The following is an 18,850-nucleotide window of genomic DNA, read 5'->3' on the forward strand; positions in this document are numbered from 1 at the left end:
TTTCATAACAGATCAGATTTTTTTTTTTTTTCTTTTTACATTGACAATTGAAAGAGTTTGAATTTGTGCTTCCAGTTCCTTTAGTGGTTTCTTATTCCAGTATGGTCATTGGAACATTCTAAAATGGTGGGATGTGCCTGTGAACTGCAAAACTTCTTGGCATGAAAAATAGGAATAAACAGCTTCCTAGAGGTCTATCAACTTTGAATCCTTCCATCCTGCAGCAGATTACACCTTCTGCAGCTCTGCTGCCAGGAGAGACCTTGTGAGTACACCCTAATCCATTACAGTAAATTAAGCCAATTATCTGAAGCAATCTTCATCAGCAAATTAAACTAGCCCTACTGACTTTGCCTGAGGTGGTCTTAACTGTCTGGGCTATCCTTTCCCTTGGCAAAGAGAAGGAGGCAATAATCTTGCTGGACAGCTAGAAAACTACAGCAGCTCTTCTGACACTGCTGTGGGGCATGTGCCAGACCATGCATTTGTGGTAAAAATTACTAAATACCCACATTTCAGGATGCTGCTAGACAAAGTCCTAGCATGCCAGTCTGGATATTTTGATCGTGATTTTCAACAGAACTACAAATTTCACCTACAAGTGAACTGCAGGATGCTTGTCTCAGAAGTACACACAGCAGCAACTCCAGCTGTTCACTGAGTCATACTGAGAAATAAAAAAATGTAATACTATTTATAAAAGTTTAGTAAGTTTTGTGTAATGTTTGTATTTCTGTATTAACATAACTATGAACAGGGACCTCCTACTATATTTAAACAAATACTTTGTGGTGTAGTACACAACTAGGGTTTGACTTTTGTGTACTGAGGAGACCTGCGAACTACTAACAGCTGTCTGTATGGAATTGCAAGTAGGTACTGGAGGGGTTCAATTGTGTGGATTTGTGAGCTGACAAATTAACACTGAGGCTTAGTAGCAACTCTTTCACTCTAGATGTTGGGGGCATGAGAATTGGATAGCTGAAGCTGAATGCTGTTGGAGCCCTCTCCTATTCTGGGCACAATATGATGCTAAAGTAATCCTGGATTTAAAATATTTTTGTTCAAACACTTAATCTCTTATCCTAGGCTTCTTAAGCTGTTATTGTTCTTTTCAGTTATTACTAGCTAACAGAAACTTAAAGCAAACACTAATAATAGTCTTATTAATAATAGGTTTATGTGACTTTTTTTCTGCGTTTTAATAAAATCCAGATTCTTCAGTCACTTCACTCAAATATCAAGTGAAACTTTGCACAACATACTGATAAAGCATTTATATTTGAATATTCAGAATGTACATAAGATCTCTCAGTATATTTATAAAACTTTTCAATGTAGATGCTTCTGGCAACAGGATGCAGGTTTGCCCTTCCATCACTTTCAAATCCAGCCACGGCAACAGTGAATCTACTTAAAAAAATTCAGTAAAATAGTGAATTTAGTTCAATTGACAGACACAAGTTTTCTTCCAATGTAAAGATATTGTCAGCAGTGCTAATACAAGATTTTGTCGTAAGAGGTGAATAAAGCTCTGAAAAGCGTTTTATGTTCAGAAACCTGGGTCAAACTGTTCCCTTTCAGGTATTTTGAAACATAAAAGTTACCTACTGCAGACCTAGGAAACAGCTTCTTGTACAACAACTAATAATCTCAAAAAATACAACAGAATACCTATAGCTTCAGAACTGAGGAAGCAAACTACCAGAAGCTGCAGGATTTGAAGGACACTAACTGCTGTAGCTGGGGAATAAAGGTCTGTGTGTTGCTGAAGGAGTGTCTTGGGCGGCAAATGTCTTTGCCTCCTACGAACCAACACACAAAGCTACTATGTGGCAGTTTAGGCAATTCAAGACTGACCTATTGTCTCTCTCTGCAATGTCAGCAGGAGGGTAAGCAGCCCATAATGTCTGTATGAAGGATTTGTGTGTCCTTATATAGATTTTTTTCGATTCCCTTTTTTGTCTCTCACTGAGACTTTGTTGTTCTTTATGCCTCTCCTTTATCATGTTTTATGACTGTCAGACACTAGAAAGCTTGAAAATCTCATGTTGCATATTTTGCCATTTTATCTTTCCTCACAGTGTCAGTTCTGACCTGCTTTCTTCAGTATCAAACTGTTAGAACTAGAAATACCTGTTACATTGGTAAGCCTATCATATAAAACCTTGGAGTTTCAGCTTTCAAATTTAAAATTATTCTGTAATGCTGCTGCTTTGTGAAACATGGCTTGCTAGGATAATTTGTACTTGAAGTTAAAAAAAAAATAGCATAGTAAAATATTAACATCTGTATTTCATAAACAAGTCTGTGTTGCAGCTATTTCTGTTTTCCGGGGAAAAAAAAAAAAAAAAACAAAAACAACAGCCTAAAGTCATCAGAAGTATTTTCTCCATGCTGTCATTCATGGTTTTCAGTAATTTAAGCTGGTTTACACTGCTAACTCTTTTCTCCAATGATCAAAAAGATTTCAGTCTAACCCTGGGTTCTTTCTATTAAAACATTCCATTTACAAAAGGAAGTTAACCACACCAGTGACAATATTTGGAATTGTGAGGCTAAAAATTTAGCGCAGCCAGTAAAAATGGAAGGCTGTTACACAAAGCAATACAAATAGATGCAAGCTCAGCTCAGGCAGGGCATGCTATCTGCCATCCTACTGGCTTGTAACTGGTGGGAGAACTCTAGGAATGGGCTTGCCTCCCTATCACTCATCTTTTTCACAATGTAAAAAGAAAAATAATACAACTATCAGTTTCTACTCGTAGCCCCTCATTCAGATACATGCTCACCATGTTCTTTGTTCCTTGCACTAAAGCCTTCGGTAATACCTATCGCAAGAAACAAGATTGCGCACTGTGTATCTGGGCTTCCTTTAGATCTAGAATGGTACAAGCTAGTGTACAAAGGATCATTAATCTAACAGTTTCAGACTTCCATGTTAAAAATATTTTTAATTCTCCAGACCAGAGGCAGAGAGAAAAGGTTGGAAAAAATGTCCTACTTTGGCTCTTCAAAGCTCATTTCAGATATAAGGCTCCCACCCAAACTGGAGGAATCTCAGGTAATGACAATGAAGACAAAGCCTTGGGAAGAGGATTCAGAATTCCCTCTTTGCCTTTACAAAAAAAATCTATATAGCAGGAGCAGTACTGTGCGCTGTTTTTTTCTGAGAGTAGCACTAGCTTCTTTCTTTAGTAAATAAAGAACATGTAATGCTGTAAACATTCCTCACACAGGAGGTATGTTCTCCATTTGTGGTTGTTGCACAGTTTGAGCTGAAGAGATAAAACATAAAATCTAGATCAATGGGAAGAGCTTGACATCCCTTTTTTTATTTCTAAATGGTAGGGCAATAAGGGAGGTGTTCCATGGTCAATAGCTGCTATTTTTGGTTGCTTCCCTTTCTTCTAGTTAGGCTTTTCTCTGAGCTGTATGGAGTGTTCATGTTTTTAGACTTCATGGTTTCATAGAAAAGAGAAAATCTTTGCCTAGAATTAATTTAATACGATGGGGACCTGTAGATATATTTTTCTTTCCCTCGAGGTGTAATGTAAGTTTTATTTGGTGTAGCTTTACCTGGTTATAAATATTTTGTATCACTGATGTAGGAGATTCCTGGGTTTTTGCAAGTTCAAGGCTCCAAACTCTCTCACCCCAGATCAGATGAACATCGGTGCTGAAAAAAAGAGCACCTATTTGTGATTAGAGCAGGACCCAAAGAGCACCAGTTTCATCAGCAAAAGCTGCTGTGGAACTAAATCATCTTTTAAGACAATCTTAGATAGGAAAGTCTAAACCTAAGCTCAGAAGTTAGGATCTAAGCCTAAGAAAAGATTCTGTGTGTGCATAAGATAAAACTGTTGGCTTGCAGGCTGTTACAGACTGCTTTGAAACTTGCATGTAAAAACCTAGCTTTATGTCTTCTTTAGCACACTTCTGTTTATTTTAATATCAGCCTGCCCAATTTTGGGAGGAAATAAAGTTGAGATTCTACATTTAGTGCTTGGTGGCTTTGGCAGCACAGAACTAATGTAAGTGAGATGGGATGTGAAATATCCTTCAAGGAAGAGTCTTTCACACACATGTTGAGTAAACCCTGGGCTGAAAAGTGATTTCTCTAAAACTGCCTCTCACCCTGATGCTCAGGACATCTTGAGACATCACTGTCTATCTTAATATTTCAAGGGATTTGTCAATTGTAACCCAAAGATAATTTTACACATGAAGAAGAAAGTGATGTATTTGCTTTTGGTGACAAGTTGAACACAGCAGAGTATGATTTTTTCAGGTTTGCTGTGTTAGGATCTGGTGTGTCTCTCTTTTCTGAGATATTCTCCCCTATTTCACTGCTATAAAGGTCCTAAAAACTACATCTGTTGTTCGTATTTCTTAGCAAAATGAGAAAACCTTCATCTAAGCATAAATTAGAGACTACTGAATAATGACTGTTGTTAGGCTTAAGATGCATCCAGAGACTACAAAAATTACACAGTTTGCTTGAAATGTAATTGATTGTAATTTGATTGATCCCCTCTTGTTTTCTGGCATGCAAAAAAATTGGTCCGATCTAACCACTAGTCAGTATCTACAAGTATTTGTGAAATAGCCTGACACTTAAGGACAAGGTAATTACAAAGGTGGTAGCAACAAAACTAGAATTGCCTCCATTTTGTTATGCCATCAACCAATTTTCAGGATGTTACAATAAGGAATTTAGGGCTTACAGATGCACACGAAAGCCAAGCATTCACTTCATTTTCTCTAACAGTGGCCTCATTCCACTGAGTAGGAAATACTTGCTGACTCAAATAAGGAAGGTGAGAGAGACTAGGTTCCCTTAGAGCTCTTTGTTTCTCTCCTTTAGTGACAGTTGAGGAAAACGTGGCAAATCATCATACATGGATACTTTCAAGTGAAGTGTGCTGTTCTCTTTAAGCACACCCCCTCAAGAGTATATATAGTTTGTTGCTTTGGCCAAGCAGCAGAATGTGTGATTGCTTTACACTGCACATTGATGTTACAGAACCAGTGTTTGAGTGTCTGTAGAGCCTTGCCAAGATACAAAAGAGGATAAAATGATGCCTAATGCAATTCACACTCCTTAAAGGCTGCCATACTATGTTGTAGAATACAAACGAAGACATTCCTCTTTGTGGGAACAAAGAGAAGACGTGCACATTTCAGCCCTGCAAATGAAATATGCATAGCTCTCACCAGTGAGCAGTGGGTGATCGTGCTCACGAGGAGCACTGCTTCCTCTGTATTTATTGCTATATCTTTATTTGTGTGACAATCTCATCATTCTCCCCTCACTGAATAATGATGATGAAACATGTCAGTTCATGCAGAATGTGGCTATAAGAAGTGGAATGTTTTATTTTTTGGAAGCAGTGCAAGGTACTGTATTGATCTTTAAACTACTATGTAGTCTGGATATAAGCTATATGATAGGCTGCTTATCATGCTGTGGCAGCTTATAAGGAGCTAGATAAGTTTAAGAGGATCACAGCACATTTTTTTATCCGAGAATGCTTGGAATTTGCTCCCTAAAGTCAGAAATACTTGAAGTGTAATATGCTCAGCATTCCCATCCACCTTGGGCTTTGAGTCTATTTTTAACTAAATCATAAATCTTGTACATGGGAAGTTAAAAACTACTAATGGCTATACCAGGATGTAAGTAAATCTAGAGATAAACAGCCTCAGTTCTGATTTGACAATTTAGTTGCCTATCCCACAGGTTACCACTGTGTGTGTACACATGAATGTATCTAAGGACACAAAGATCAATACATGTGTGTGAGGATGTAAGAAAGGATTACTCGTATTACTGCTATATTTTGAAATGCATCCATGTGGGTTTTGAATGTCTCTGGAGAAGAAGACTGCAGCCCTTCCCTGGCCAGCCTGCTCCAGTCCTCTGCCACCCTCATCATAAAGCTCTTCCTCACGTTGAGATGAAACTTGTGATTCAGTTATGGCCATTGCTCCTCATCCTGTCACTTTGCACCACTGAGAAAGGTCTGGCACCATCCTCTGGGCACCTGCCTTCGAGATATTCCTTTGCATTAATTACTTCATAAAGAGTAGTTCATATTTTATTCTGAAAAGTACAAGTTGAGGGGAGGGTGGTGGTGTTTGCTTGCTTAGTTCGTTGGGGGTTGTTTATTTTTTAATGGCAAGAAATTATGAGGTAGCTCCCGCACTCGTGGAATAGTACGGTTGCAAATCATGCGGGACGGAGTCCCACTTTCGGCATTTCTGTCTCACCGCCACCTCTCCCGCGGGCGGAAGGGGCAGTCACCAATCCCGCTAGGGACGTTGTGGAGCTGAGCAGGATGGGGCCGTAGAGAAGGGCAGTGAGCAGCAGCTCCGGGCGGTGCGGTGCGGAACACCCGCATCCCGCAGCCCGCCCGCCGCCCTCACACCCGCGCTGCCGCCGGCCGGGGGCGGGACGGGGGCGCTCCGGGCGGTGCGGTGCGGAACACCCGCACCACGGAGCCCGCCCGCCACCCTCACACCCGCGCTGGCGCCGGGCGGGGGCGGGACGGGGCGGGGCGGTGCGGAACACCCGCATCCCGCAGCCCGCCCGCCGCCCTCACACCCGCGCTGCCGCCGGCCGGGGGCGGGACGGGGCGGTGCGGTACAGAACACCCGCACCACGGAGCCCGCCCGCCACCCTCACACCCGCGCTGGCGCCGGGCGGGGGCGGGACGGGGCGGGGCGGTGCGGTGCGGAGCACCCGCACCCCGGAGCCCGCCCGCCGCCCTCACACCCGCGCTGCCGCCGGCCGGGGGCGGGACGGGGGCGCTCCGGGCCCGCCGCCACAGACGGCCACGTGACCGCCTCACGTGGGCAGCATGGCGGCGCCCAGGGCCGCCCGCGCGCTGCGGAGCGGAGGTGAGTGCGCGCCGCCGCCGCCGCCGCCCGGGTGAGGCGCGGGCCCGGCCGCCGCTCCGCCCTTCCCGCCGGCCGCCGCCGCTCACTCGGGGCTCGCTTTGAAATCGAGGAGCGAAAGGTCCCGCCGCCGCGCCTGCCGAGGGCTGCGAGACAGCGCTCCGCCGGCCGGGGCGCGCGAAGGCGTCCGGACGGGGGGCGGCGTGTGGCGGCGGGGCCTCGCAGCGGCGGCCGCAGCTGTCAAGTCTCGGCCTCTGTTAAGGCGTGTACTCCCGGAGCTGTGCTCGGCCTGGGGCCCGCGCACGGCAGCTCCCGGCCTCCCCGGGACCCCGCCGTGCGGGACGGCTGTAGGAATGTTTTGCTCTAGTTTCGCTGAGGTGATCTTTGCTGCTGGAGTAATCTGACATAAGTGTACGTGTTTCTTCTCCCAGCCTGTTCAATGCAGAACTCCTTACCTGCTGGCACGCCCGTCTGTACGGGCTTTTCAGCGCCCCTTGTCCCCCGTGCGCTGAGGTTCTCTGACGAGCGCTTTTGTACCACGTAACCTTTCTCAAGCTAAAGTTGTGTGCCCGTGTCCTATATCTGTCTTCAGTCCCATGCGCGCTTAAAAACCTGTCTGTCGTCCAGTTAAAAGAACCTAGCAAATTAAATTTGTTAAACCTTCTTACCTTCCGTTCAGGCATCAAACGTAGTTCAGCTTCTCCAGGGGATATGCTTTTGCAGAGACTTGAGGAAGTGAAACTGTCATAGTTAAGACAAGGCTGATTAAACGAAATCAAATTTTCCCCGAATTGGACAGTTCAGTATAATTTAATTTGCAAATGCTGAAAGACAAAAGTAATTTAAATTAGGTTGCTGGTCACCTAAGGGTATCTGTTCTACCTTTATTGAACAAAAATTACTTTTTATAGCCTCTTTTTTGTTGTTTTCTTTTTAATATATTTGATGTTACATTTTTATAAATGATGAAAGTTTTATGGGAATTGTTTCTGCATAAGTGTATTTGAGCAGCAGAGATCTTCAAAGTTTGTATACTGATTGAATGCTTTCTCCACATATCAGAAGGACTTAGGCTGGCATAAAAAAACCCTTTATTAAAAAAAAAAAATTACTGAGAAATACTAGGATATTAAGAAGTACATTTCAGTAATCATATAAGGGAGTTATTTGAATAGTCTCTGCCTTGCTAATTTCAGAATTCAAACACTTTCAACCCAAGGAGAAGGCACACAATCCTTTAGGGTGTGAGTGGTTTCCACAAACCTTTGTGAAATTCTGTATGCTCAAATGATGCATTTCAGAATGGACTAGCAGTAGGTTGGACTGCATTTTAGCTGTCACCTTTTCTTGATGAGCAGTCAAAAAAAAATTTACAGGCGATGCATAGGAGTGTGAATTGAATTTACTATTTTGTAAAAGAAATCTAGGAAACACCCAGAACACAGACACATGAAGTCACAGTTTGTAGTTGGGAATAGTATGGATTGTGTGCTGATTCACTGGCTTCTAAGTGGTCTGATTAGATATTATCACAGTTTCGGGTATTACCGTAATTGAATCTGTGCTACATTATTGGTAATAAAGTAGAAGACGTGAAAGAACTGCATTTATATCTACAATTGTATCTTAGATGATTTAAATCATAGTAATCTCTTAGAGATCTATTTATTTTATACACGTGAATTATTGTAGAGTAGAAGCCCCTAATTTCTTATAATGAAATTTCAGGGTTTAGAGCCACAGGGAAATAATTGATGAGAAGACATCTCATGTAAAATGAGTTACTTTTGTGTTACATGCTGATATAACTGATTCCTGATCTTGCTTCCCTACCAATGAGTAAGAATTCTGTGATAATCTGTGTGACTTACTGTGGGCCAGGTTTTTCAAGTCAATTCAGTACAGATGGACAGGGTGTGATACACCCCTTGCATATGGAGTTTGTGTTCCCAGGCTGCCTGGCTGCTTGGTAAGGGGCTGAGCTGCCTAGTTCAGCCTCTTGTGGAACTGGGAATTTGTCCACAGGCTCCTCACTGGGAAACCTGGAAACTGCACCTGGTTAGAAGCTGTAGCTACCACAGAATGTGAGACATTGTGAGATGCTTGTTCTTCTGTGACTACCGAGTCTTTTAGAGATGTTTGTTTTCAAATTTTTTCTGAGAATGTTACTCTTTCCCCTCTGTTAGTAAAATGAGGAGGAAATACATAAATGTGATTTTAAACCTTTTCTATTTTTAATAAAAACAGAGGGACATAGCTGGAGTTTATTCTGTTGCAGTACAGCTTCAAAACCTCACACTTGCAAGTTTGCCCAGAAGTGCTGAGTCTCATTAGAAATGAGTTGGGGTTTGGTGGTTGTGTTTGTTTGTTTGTTTGTTTGTTTGTTTGTTTTCTCTCTTTGGGGCCATATAGGTCACAAGTTTAGCTGACAAGCCTTGTCAGTAATGCATGGTTGAGTATTTTCTGTACTTCATAGTTAGGTTGGCCAAAACTGTGTATATTAAAGGAATAATGAGCTCTTCTCCAGCAGGTTATTTATATGAAAATCACCAAACTATCCTGAAGCATTGCACAAGTTAGAAACATAAGTTGGACTAATAAAGAAGGTGTAGCAAGTGACTGAGGCAATGTGAAGTGATCTGGTTTACAGGCTCTAGATGGAGTGCAGACATGTAATTTTACATTGTTTTTCTTTCTGGTCAGACATGGCTTTGACATTTAGGATGGTAAAACTGGTAATCACCTTTTAAATTGCCATTTTATGTTGGACTCTGCGTTTTACTGTACAGAAGTGTGCTATGGGGTCTGCATCTAGGAAGTGATTAAATAAATAAAGTACTTGCTTTGCTGAATCTTTTACTGTGCAGTGGTTCTGATACAGTTCATTTCTTGCCTTTTTTTTTTTTTTAATCTGCAGACCTTTGCTCATGGTTTTACAAAATTCAAACTTGTCAGTATTTCTAGGGGGAAATGAAAGGACTCAAAATTAGATTATTTTCTTTTTTTTTTTTTTTTTTTTCCTGAAATCAAAGTATTCATTTCAGACTTTTTTGCTGCCATATGCTACTGAATCAGTCTGTTTCCATCTTTTTGGTGGTGCATTTTGAAACAGGAGCTATATTTCTTTTTTAAAAATTGCTGTAGCTTGCATTTTGATAAGCATATTTAACCACAATTTTCAGCATATTAGATACCATTCTCATGTTAAGAATGAATCATAAAAATCTTCTTAGCACTATTAATATTCAAGTGGTAGAAGTATATCTTTGTTTGTATTTTTCTCGCTGTTAAAAAGAAATTCAGAAATGTACAACTCAAACAATTAATCCTCACCTATAGTAACTACCAGTACTTTTAAAAAAATTAACTGTAGACTATACAGATAACGGTTTTGGGAGGCTTGGCTGTTTCCTGGTATTCCAGACTTAAAATTAAATACATAAATACGTCCTTTTATTTTTTTTTTTTTTTTTTTTTTTTTTTTTTAATGAGAAAAAATGATTTAAAACTTGTGCAAGAGAGTTTTCAAGATAAAATGTGCTTGGCTGCACTGTGGAATAGATGAGTTGAGCAATTAGCTGGAAGAAAATATTAATTCACATTTTCCATTAATTTGTAGACAGACTCATGTCTCCAGAATTTAACATTAGCATTATGAGCTGCAAGTGATGCACGGTGGAAGTTCAAACCATTTGATTGTAGTACACTTTCAGCATTTTTTAAATGATCCTAAGGTAGTTTCACGCCTGTCTCGAAAATAATCAGGCAGGCGAGGAATTATTCCCATCTCAACTGTGCAGCAACTCTGGGGAAGACAGGCACTTTCATGGTTTGAGGCACAAGAGAAAAATATTCCCCTTTCAATAAAGTGTTTGATTGTTCTTTCAGTTGAGAGGTAATGTATTGTTGGCAGCACACTGTGTCTTTTTTTTCTTACGAGATCTATCACTTCTGGCTGTGGGTGGAGGTGTAGGGTGTGGTTTTTCTGTGAGCTTAGGTTTCTCAGCATTAGCTAAGATTGCCTTTAAATGAAGGAAAGTCATTAGCAGATGTCCTGGACAGCTGCTGAAAACCAGCATTTTCTGCCACATCAACAGCTTTAGTGACCCACACCTTCTCTTGTAGCCAATCGTTTCAGACTAAGAAGTATTTTCTCCTTTGTAGGAAGATGCCATTGCCCTGGCACCAGAGTGTCACCATTGTGGTTACAGCTAAAACCCACATAGAGACAAAGTTAATGACAAGTTCCTGAAGAGTACTTAGTTTCAGCTTTTTTTGAATGCTTTCTCTATTCTGCATGCCTTCTATCTTGTGTGCCCAGGTTACAGGTAGTGTCCTATATCTGCCAGTGTTTAGCCTGTGATAACTGTATTAGACAGGTACATTTTCATTTGCCAGAAGCTAAGGAAAATAAGCCCAGCCACAATCCTTTGGGCGAAAGGAAATGTTTGGAAATGTATTTCGCGTGTATCACTTTTCATTTTGCAAATTTTTCCTTAGAGCTCACCTGGAGCTTTCTCTAAGCAGAAAAGAGCTCCTTCCTCTTTCCATTCCTATGGCAGAACTCTGGGACTTTTCCACCATCTGCAGAAGCTCGCTGCCCTGGTGCGGTGTTGTGGAGCTTTGTGCGTAGGCCACTGACCTTGGAGGAAAATACCCGAAAGCTCTGGGAATGACTCTGGCGAGAAAGTGGGACACCCCATCGTAGGGAGCTGTCTTGCTGCTTGTCCTGTGCTGCTGTGGGTTTTACAGTGCTCTTTCTGTCTTCACAGCTGGACATGGGCATGGATATCTGTGAGTGAGAACTGTTTGTGTTCACAACTTCTGCACTGCTGACAGAGTCTTACCTGGCTGCAGATGTAGAAGCAAAGGCTCCGCATAATACTGTGTAATAGGTTGGAAAATCTGAAATGGAAAGTCAGGTCTGTGATTTTAATTCAAGATACTCGGTTCAGTGCTGCCTCTGGGCAGCACAGAAGGCAAACCTTGTCTCTCCTTTAGGTCTTACTTCAGTCTTCTACTCTGCAGGCTCACAAATGCAGTGTTAACCAATACACACAAATCTTAGTGTTGTTCTGCAGAGAACCAAATAACTGATTTAACCTCTTCTATACTCATACATAAAATCAGTGAAATAAAGAATGCCACTTCATAATCTTTAGAGATTAAATTAAAGGGGACAAAAATACAGACTCCTAAAATCTGTACTGGAAGATGACCCTGCTGGGGCTATGTGCAGGAACAAGCTGTGAAGTGCCTGGCTATTTGGTCCTTGCATGCTCTGTTACTTACAACAACAGGAATGGTGGGAGAGTATATGAGAGATCTCTGGTGGCCTGTAAGCTTGTTTAGAGTAATATATAGCATTTGAGGAGAAAGAATGAAGAACTGAATCATTCTTCAAGAAATTCTGGACCTCAAATAGTGAATTACCTTGTATTTTAGAGCAGATAGCTTCACTCCCAGAAATCACAGGATCAAATGTCCTGTGAGCATATAATAAATCCTTTTTTTTTTTTTGCTTCTGAGAGCTTACAGTGCAGATAGCTAAGGCAGACAAAAGGGGCTGAAATCGTGAGCACTGGCTGATGGATGGGGAAACTGTAGCACTGAGGGAGTAATTTCTGGAGGGTTTCATCAGCAGGATGAAACAGGGCCCGAGCCTGCCCGAGTGTCTGCTGCTCCTAAGTTACCAGGCAAACACGCAGTTTAGCAGTGGACGTAGGTAAAGTGGCTTTCTACATTTAGATAGAGAATTTCTTTTACTCAAGTTTTTGCACTGAATTACTCTGCCTAGAATGGAAGCTGAATTTAAGGTGCCCCTAGAAACAACATACCACACATCAGTAAGATTTGGGATTTGTGTGTCCTGGTTGTTCTCTAGCTGGTCTGGCATACTTAACCTCATTTCTTGAGTGGATTTCCATGTATAGCTATAGCTGTAGTGTAAAGTTGAGGCTACCAAAAATAATTTTTTTGGTGTTATGGTATTTTTTTTATTCTGAAGAGATGTGAATTTTGGCTGAAGTCACCTTGAAGACAATCTACTTCTGGTTTTGAACCTGTTTTGATGCTAAAGCTGCAGCGGAGGTCTGTGTCATGAAATCTAAGCTGGTTTTCCTTTCCATGATATTTGGATATAGTAGACATGATTTTGATTGTGATAGTTGTGAATCAAGAGGAAAATTAAACAAAAGCTTAGGAGCTTTTGAGCATTCTTCAGTGACAGTCATGCTGGTCTGCTGCAATCTGATTTCAAAGTAGTGCTCGATCATGCATGCAGTCTGAAAAGGCCTTTTCTGTGCTAAAACTACCTGTAGGACACCCAGTTACAATGATCTTATCAACTGGGGATTGGTAATTTTCCTTTTTTAGTTCCTCCTTCCTGCTCCACTCCCAAACAAGCACATTGCTATAGCACATCAAAATGCACATCTGGTGAGAGTCTTGCTGCCTCTTCTTCTCTTTGACAGTTTGACATGATGATGTGCCATGATGGGTAGCTTGCAGTGCTTCTAGACACCACATCCCAGTGCTGTTGATCTAGCAATACTTATTAGCGTGAAAATTTAATTTGAAAATATTTTGAAGTAATGTAGTGGGATGGAGAGTGGGTTACAGGGCAACGACTTCTTTTTAATGTTTTGTCTATTCAAGCCATGTGCGTTTGTCACAGTGGTTTCTTTCCTAAGCATTTCTATTTAAAATCAGTGTTTGTTAAAATATGCTTGTCTGCTCGATCCAGCTTTCGTATCTATGTGAAAAGGCAAGAGAATGTATATAAGGAGCAGTCTGTGTGTTATAAACTCTTTGCCTTACAGTTATTGCATCTTGCAGAAAGAGGCTGTTTGGCTACAGCCTTGTTTTAATTTCATTTTTTAGTTTTCAGTTACACATTTCTGGAGTCTCCCTGACCACTGCTGTTACCTGATGGCGCCTATATTTCATCAAGTTTAGACAAGCAGTCTACCTGGACTTAGGCCCAGAAGAGCTGCCGTAACTGATGAACATGATCCCCTCTGCCTGGGAATTCAAGACATATAGAACCACGATTCCCAAGGGAATTGAAAGAAAACTGTGTTCAGACCTTGCCTCTGGCTTTTTTTTTTTTTTTTTCTTTTTTTTTCTTTGTTGTTTTTATGGAGCACTGCCTTGTCCTGATGGGTAGCATACTTTACCACAAGTGAAATCTGGTACTGGTTTGCTGATGATTAGGAGAAAAAATTCTTTTTTACCTACCCTGAAAACAGAAGCAGGAAAGAATAGAGCACACAGAGACAGACATGAGTTGCTGTGACATCTCTTCATTACTGAGTACAGATAAAGTTATGAGTTATTAAACAAAATAGCAAAAAATGTTGCACCGTTACTGTTACAGTGTTGGGTGGTTTTTTATTGCATCATCGTTTTTGGGCTTCCAGAGTTCAGTGGATACAATTGCATATTTTAATTTTGTTCTTGCATGCTGCTCTTTAATATGTTTCATTCTATTGGAAAAACTGTATTGTATAAAGATTGTATATTATTTTAGCTGTGGAATATGATGGTGGAGTTTTTAATTTAGAAAATGTTTTTAGAATTTTTTTTTTTTTGTGATTGCAGAATGAACATTAGTGTTCAATGTAATTTAATTTAATTGCACTTCCTGTATGTTTTATTTTTAGTTCGCTCTTATATGCCTATATTTTCATCAGGAGTTGTAGATTTGACATATTTTTTTTTTAAAGCATGGTGTTGGCAGCAGACACAACCTCACTTTAAGTCAATGAAATAATAAGTTTAAAAGTCTTCTAAATGTGGGGAACTTGTAGTTTCTGCTTAACGATCAGGAGTTTTTCTTCATATTGTTTTGGATTATGTGGGCTTGTTATTTTTTTCTTTATAAGTTTAAGACATTAGAATGGGGAAGAGTAATTAGAGGTTGCTTCTTTCTTTTTATTCTGCCTTTTATACCCAGATCAACTGGGCAGGCTGGAAGAGCTCTTTAGCCACATACATTTTGCCATTAATTTATCTTTTGCTACTCATGTTTGCTTAACTAACATGTTATACCATTACTTGTAGAGAGACTTTTTTCTTCAATATCTTAAGAAAAAGTGAGGTTTGTTTTTCTGTTATTGTAACAGTTTGTCATACTGACCTGTATTTTTAAATATAAGCTGTTTACCCAGGGAGGAACTACAGTGACTGGAGAACCTTGCTAAGCTCTGGGTTTACCGATGTGAAGACTGAACAGATAAGGATTCTCATATTTATATATTTAAATCTAGTGACTAAAAAACATCTGAAATAAAGATGTTATTACTAAAAGTTCATTATTCATTTTCTCTGTGTAAGGGAATATAAAGTCTGCTGCAGCACAGTACAGATATTTTATTGTTCACATCTTCCACGTTTCTCATTTGCTCCAGGTTTGACATTCCTGGAATTTCTGAGGTTTAAGAAAAATCACATCAGATATTTTTAAACCTCAGAAAGTTAAAATTACAGTCATGTATACAATCAGTATAATCAGGTTAAGATTTTTTTTTCCCAGTCACCAACAGGGAAGAGAATTACCATTCCTGAAGGCAAAATTTCATTACAAGTTTTTAATAGTTAGAGGAGTGAAACTGTGTTCTTGAGTCGTGGCAGTACTCAGAGGCAAGAGGCCTCAGGGTTCTGTTGTCCAGCTTGTAGGAATCTCCTGCTCCGGAGTCTGTGCAGCAGTTAGAAATAAATAAGGGGAGAGGCGAAGGCTTCTGCCAGCGCAGAGGCTTTTTCAGCTCACTTCTTGGTGGTGAATCAGTTTGAAAATCCATGTTGTGAGTCCCACTGTGGCATCTCATGGACTTCCCACGTCCTGGGGTTGGTGATCCTGGCGGGAGCTAGCAGTCCTTGGGAACTTCCCAGCTTTGAAGGAGAGAGGGTCTCCAGCTAGACTGGCACTCTGTCACTTGTGGCAAAACAAGTTCTCCTGTGGCTGGGTGGCTGAAGAGAAGGTACGATCTCAACACAGAGGGGTGCTCGGGTCCTTCCTGGCACTGGGAGCCGGGAGCTAGGGATATTTGGGGCATGGCTTTGGATGAGTCATTGAACTTTCTGTGTCTTTCTTCACCTACAATGCAGATATTTATCTACCTTGCAGGTGCATTGGTTGAGATTAATGAATTGTTTGTAAAGCACTTTGAAGATGAAAAGCTCTATAAAAATGCTAAGTATTTTTACGTATGAGCTCTTGAGTGCATAATGGCTGTTTGCCTGCCAGTATTTAAAGCAATTTATAACACACTAAATATGAAGGCATTGTGTGAAGTCAAGTTCTAGTTTCCATTTAAGAAAAGTCATATTTTGTGTTCACCAGTTCAGGTCATACCACTGGCCTTTGGTGTTATCTAGGGTGAAAACAGACTAGATTTTTTAAAAGGAACCGTTTCAAAACATTAAATTGTGTTGTTTTATAGTAAGGGTTTCTTCTCAGTTGGTCATTTTTTACCCTCTTTATATGACTAGTGTTCTGATTGCCAAATTCCCACGCTATCTACCTTTTTTTGTTTTGCCAAATCTTGTCTTCTGACGCTTGCACTTTTGTCTGAGCTACTGTAACTTTTCTCTCCCCAACCCTTACATCTGTCTCTGCAGTAGCCATCAAAGCTTCTGTTCCTCTGCTCAGTGGCTCTTGGCACGCAGGTTTCCCTTTCCCTTCCTCCACCCGTCGCTCACTTTGGGGCTTCCACAGCACTCCCACCCTGAGAAGTCTCCTGCCGCAGGCGCTCATTGCCAGCCAGTGCTGCGCAGCGTGGTGCTGTACTTCAGGGGGCTTCTCCAGAAATGTCTCCATGAACTGCCTGGCAGGCAGAAACTGCCCAACAACAGAGGGGGCAAAGCTGCCCAGTACTTGAGAGCAGACCTCCCTGCCTGTGACCTGTTGGTTCACTGTTCTTCTTTTTGAGCATTGGTTTTTGTAAGCATCCTCCAGTGACAATGTGGACTCCCATGTAGGAAGCTGAAACAAACTGATAATGGACTTGCTTTCTAAATAAAGTCTTGCTATCAAATTGCCAGGTTTTGTCAAGTCACAAGTTGAAAACAACTGCGAATTGTTTGTTATGTATCAGAACCATGTAGTCTGTCCAGCTTGGATAATTAAATATTCCCTTTAGTCCCAGTCTTGGTTTGATGCATTGTGTTAGAGATGTGACAGAAACAAATGCCACATCTTTAATAGATTCACAGTCATATATAATTACTTAACTGCAGTTGCCTTCACTTCATAAGATGTGTCGTGTAACCAGAGTAGTGCATGTTTTAATTGCAGAAGTAAAATGCAAGAGAGTATGCGTGAAAATTTGCATACCATAGGGTAAGGTTCTGTCATTTATTGGATGCAATTCAGGCAGGAAAATATAGCATGTGGCTATGTTTAGTATAATAAGAAGTGTCAGAATTCTCTATTTTGTCATAGTTATTATGTTATATTGCTATGTTTCTGAAATTATCTAGACGTGATTGGCAAATATTACCACCTGAACTGTTCATTGGTAGAGGGCTTTATCTGCAAGAAAGCTGGCTGTTCCTTGGAGGACAAGGGAAGTTTGAATTATTTTCTTTTTTTTTTTAATTCCCTCAAGGTACTTCATATTGAAAACATTATTTGAGTGAAAAACATTGGAAATGTTTTATGACACAAAAAGGTATGGAAACTTTGTTTGTTGTTCTTTTAGAGATTATGTCCTTTCCGACTCAGTCTTTCCCTTCGTAATTTCTGAAGGAAAAGGGGAATGTTAAAAACCAAATGTTCAACAAGCTGCCCTGCTGCATGGAAGCCTTAGAAGGGAGAATAAAGGGCTCTTCAGAGCTCGTTGGAGGTCTTTTGGCAGACATACTAGCAGCCTGAGAACACTTCCATGGGTGTTTTTGAAAATCGCAGTGTTCTCTTTTGAGTTCAGTTATAAATAACCAGCCACTCTAACCAGCTCTACAAAGTCTGCAGCTTTCACATGTTAAAGATGTTTATGTTCAGGTGTTCGTTGTTAAAACCTGTTTAAAGCTATGTTTTATTTTAGATCAAGCTCATTTTGAACGATGAGGAACTATTGCAGTAGTTAACACGGTCTGAATTTATATATTAATACTTACAGCATATCAGATGTTCTCTGTAGAAATTTGTACACTTCTCAGATTATCTGCTTCATGCTTTCTTGTTCATAAATTTAAATTTTGTGCTGCCTTATGTATTTTCAAAAAAAAAGTCAACAGATGGGGCATAACATTGAAAGAAAATGGCAAAAAGTTTGTTCCTCCTATAAATTCCAGCTGTTAGGTCTCAGATTTACTGATGGACACAGGTGAAGTTGGAGTTGGGCAGAAGCAACAGTGAACTCCAGCTTCCTTCCATGTGAAGTGGAGATGCTTTATGTAAGAAATGGTGCAGTCACTGCTGATCTGCTTGTATTCTGCTTGACATCTCAGCTCTTAAGTGTGCTCGTAAACTCATCTAAAGCTGTTGAGTTGGGGTCCTTTTCCACTGGACAAAGTGGATAGGCATCTCACAAAGTCATGCTGGGTTTACACTGAGAGGAGCTGTTGTCTGTAATCATTTGTGCAGATCTGAGCATCGAATCACACTCGTGCCTCGTGGATGAGATGGTAGGTGATGACAAGGCTTAATATCATTGCCATGTCCTTTTTGAACTAACACCCGTGAGGTGGCGAGGCAGGTCTGACCTCTCCGAGCCATTCATGTTGTTCTGCACTGTTTATTATTAACATAATTCCTAAGAGTCATGGTAGAAATGGGTGTTCTTTAAAAAAATAAATACAGTAGTGGGTCTTGACTGGCTTTATAAAGATTTATTCATGCTCTAACACACCCTGCTAAATCAGCAGAAGCTCATCTCATGAGAATAGTTCTCTTCTGCGAAGCTTAAATCAGTTGCTCAAAAAGATCAGGTTGTACCAGCAAGAATGG

The 18,850-nt window shown here is 40.8% G+C and overlaps 1 protein-coding gene across 4 annotated transcripts in view; it reads left to right on the plus strand.

Moving 5' to 3' along the window:
* Positions 1–6,830: 6,830 nt before the first annotated feature.
* The window catches only part of METAP1D (methionyl aminopeptidase type 1D, mitochondrial), a 44,845-nt gene continuing 32,825 nt past the window's right edge, over positions 6,831–18,850 (plus strand). Inside the window, exons 1-2 of one of the 4 annotated variants that reach the window (XM_040070284.1) lie at positions 6,866–6,903; positions 17,511–17,573. In XM_040070284.1, coding sequence (XP_039926218.1) covers positions 17,561–17,573 — 13 coding nt within the window. In that variant the 5' untranslated portion in view covers positions 6,866–6,903; positions 17,511–17,560. Of the gene's footprint in view, positions 6,904–17,510; positions 17,574–18,850 lie in introns of those variants that run through there. The other 3 variants (XM_040070282.1, XM_040070288.1, XM_040070286.2) reach the window with 3 other exon arrangements.

This window comes from Hirundo rustica, chromosome 7 (assembly GCF_015227805.2).
Source record: "Hirundo rustica isolate bHirRus1 chromosome 7, bHirRus1.pri.v3, whole genome shotgun sequence".
In the NCBI taxonomy this organism is placed as follows: domain Eukaryota; kingdom Metazoa; phylum Chordata; class Aves; order Passeriformes; family Hirundinidae; genus Hirundo; species Hirundo rustica.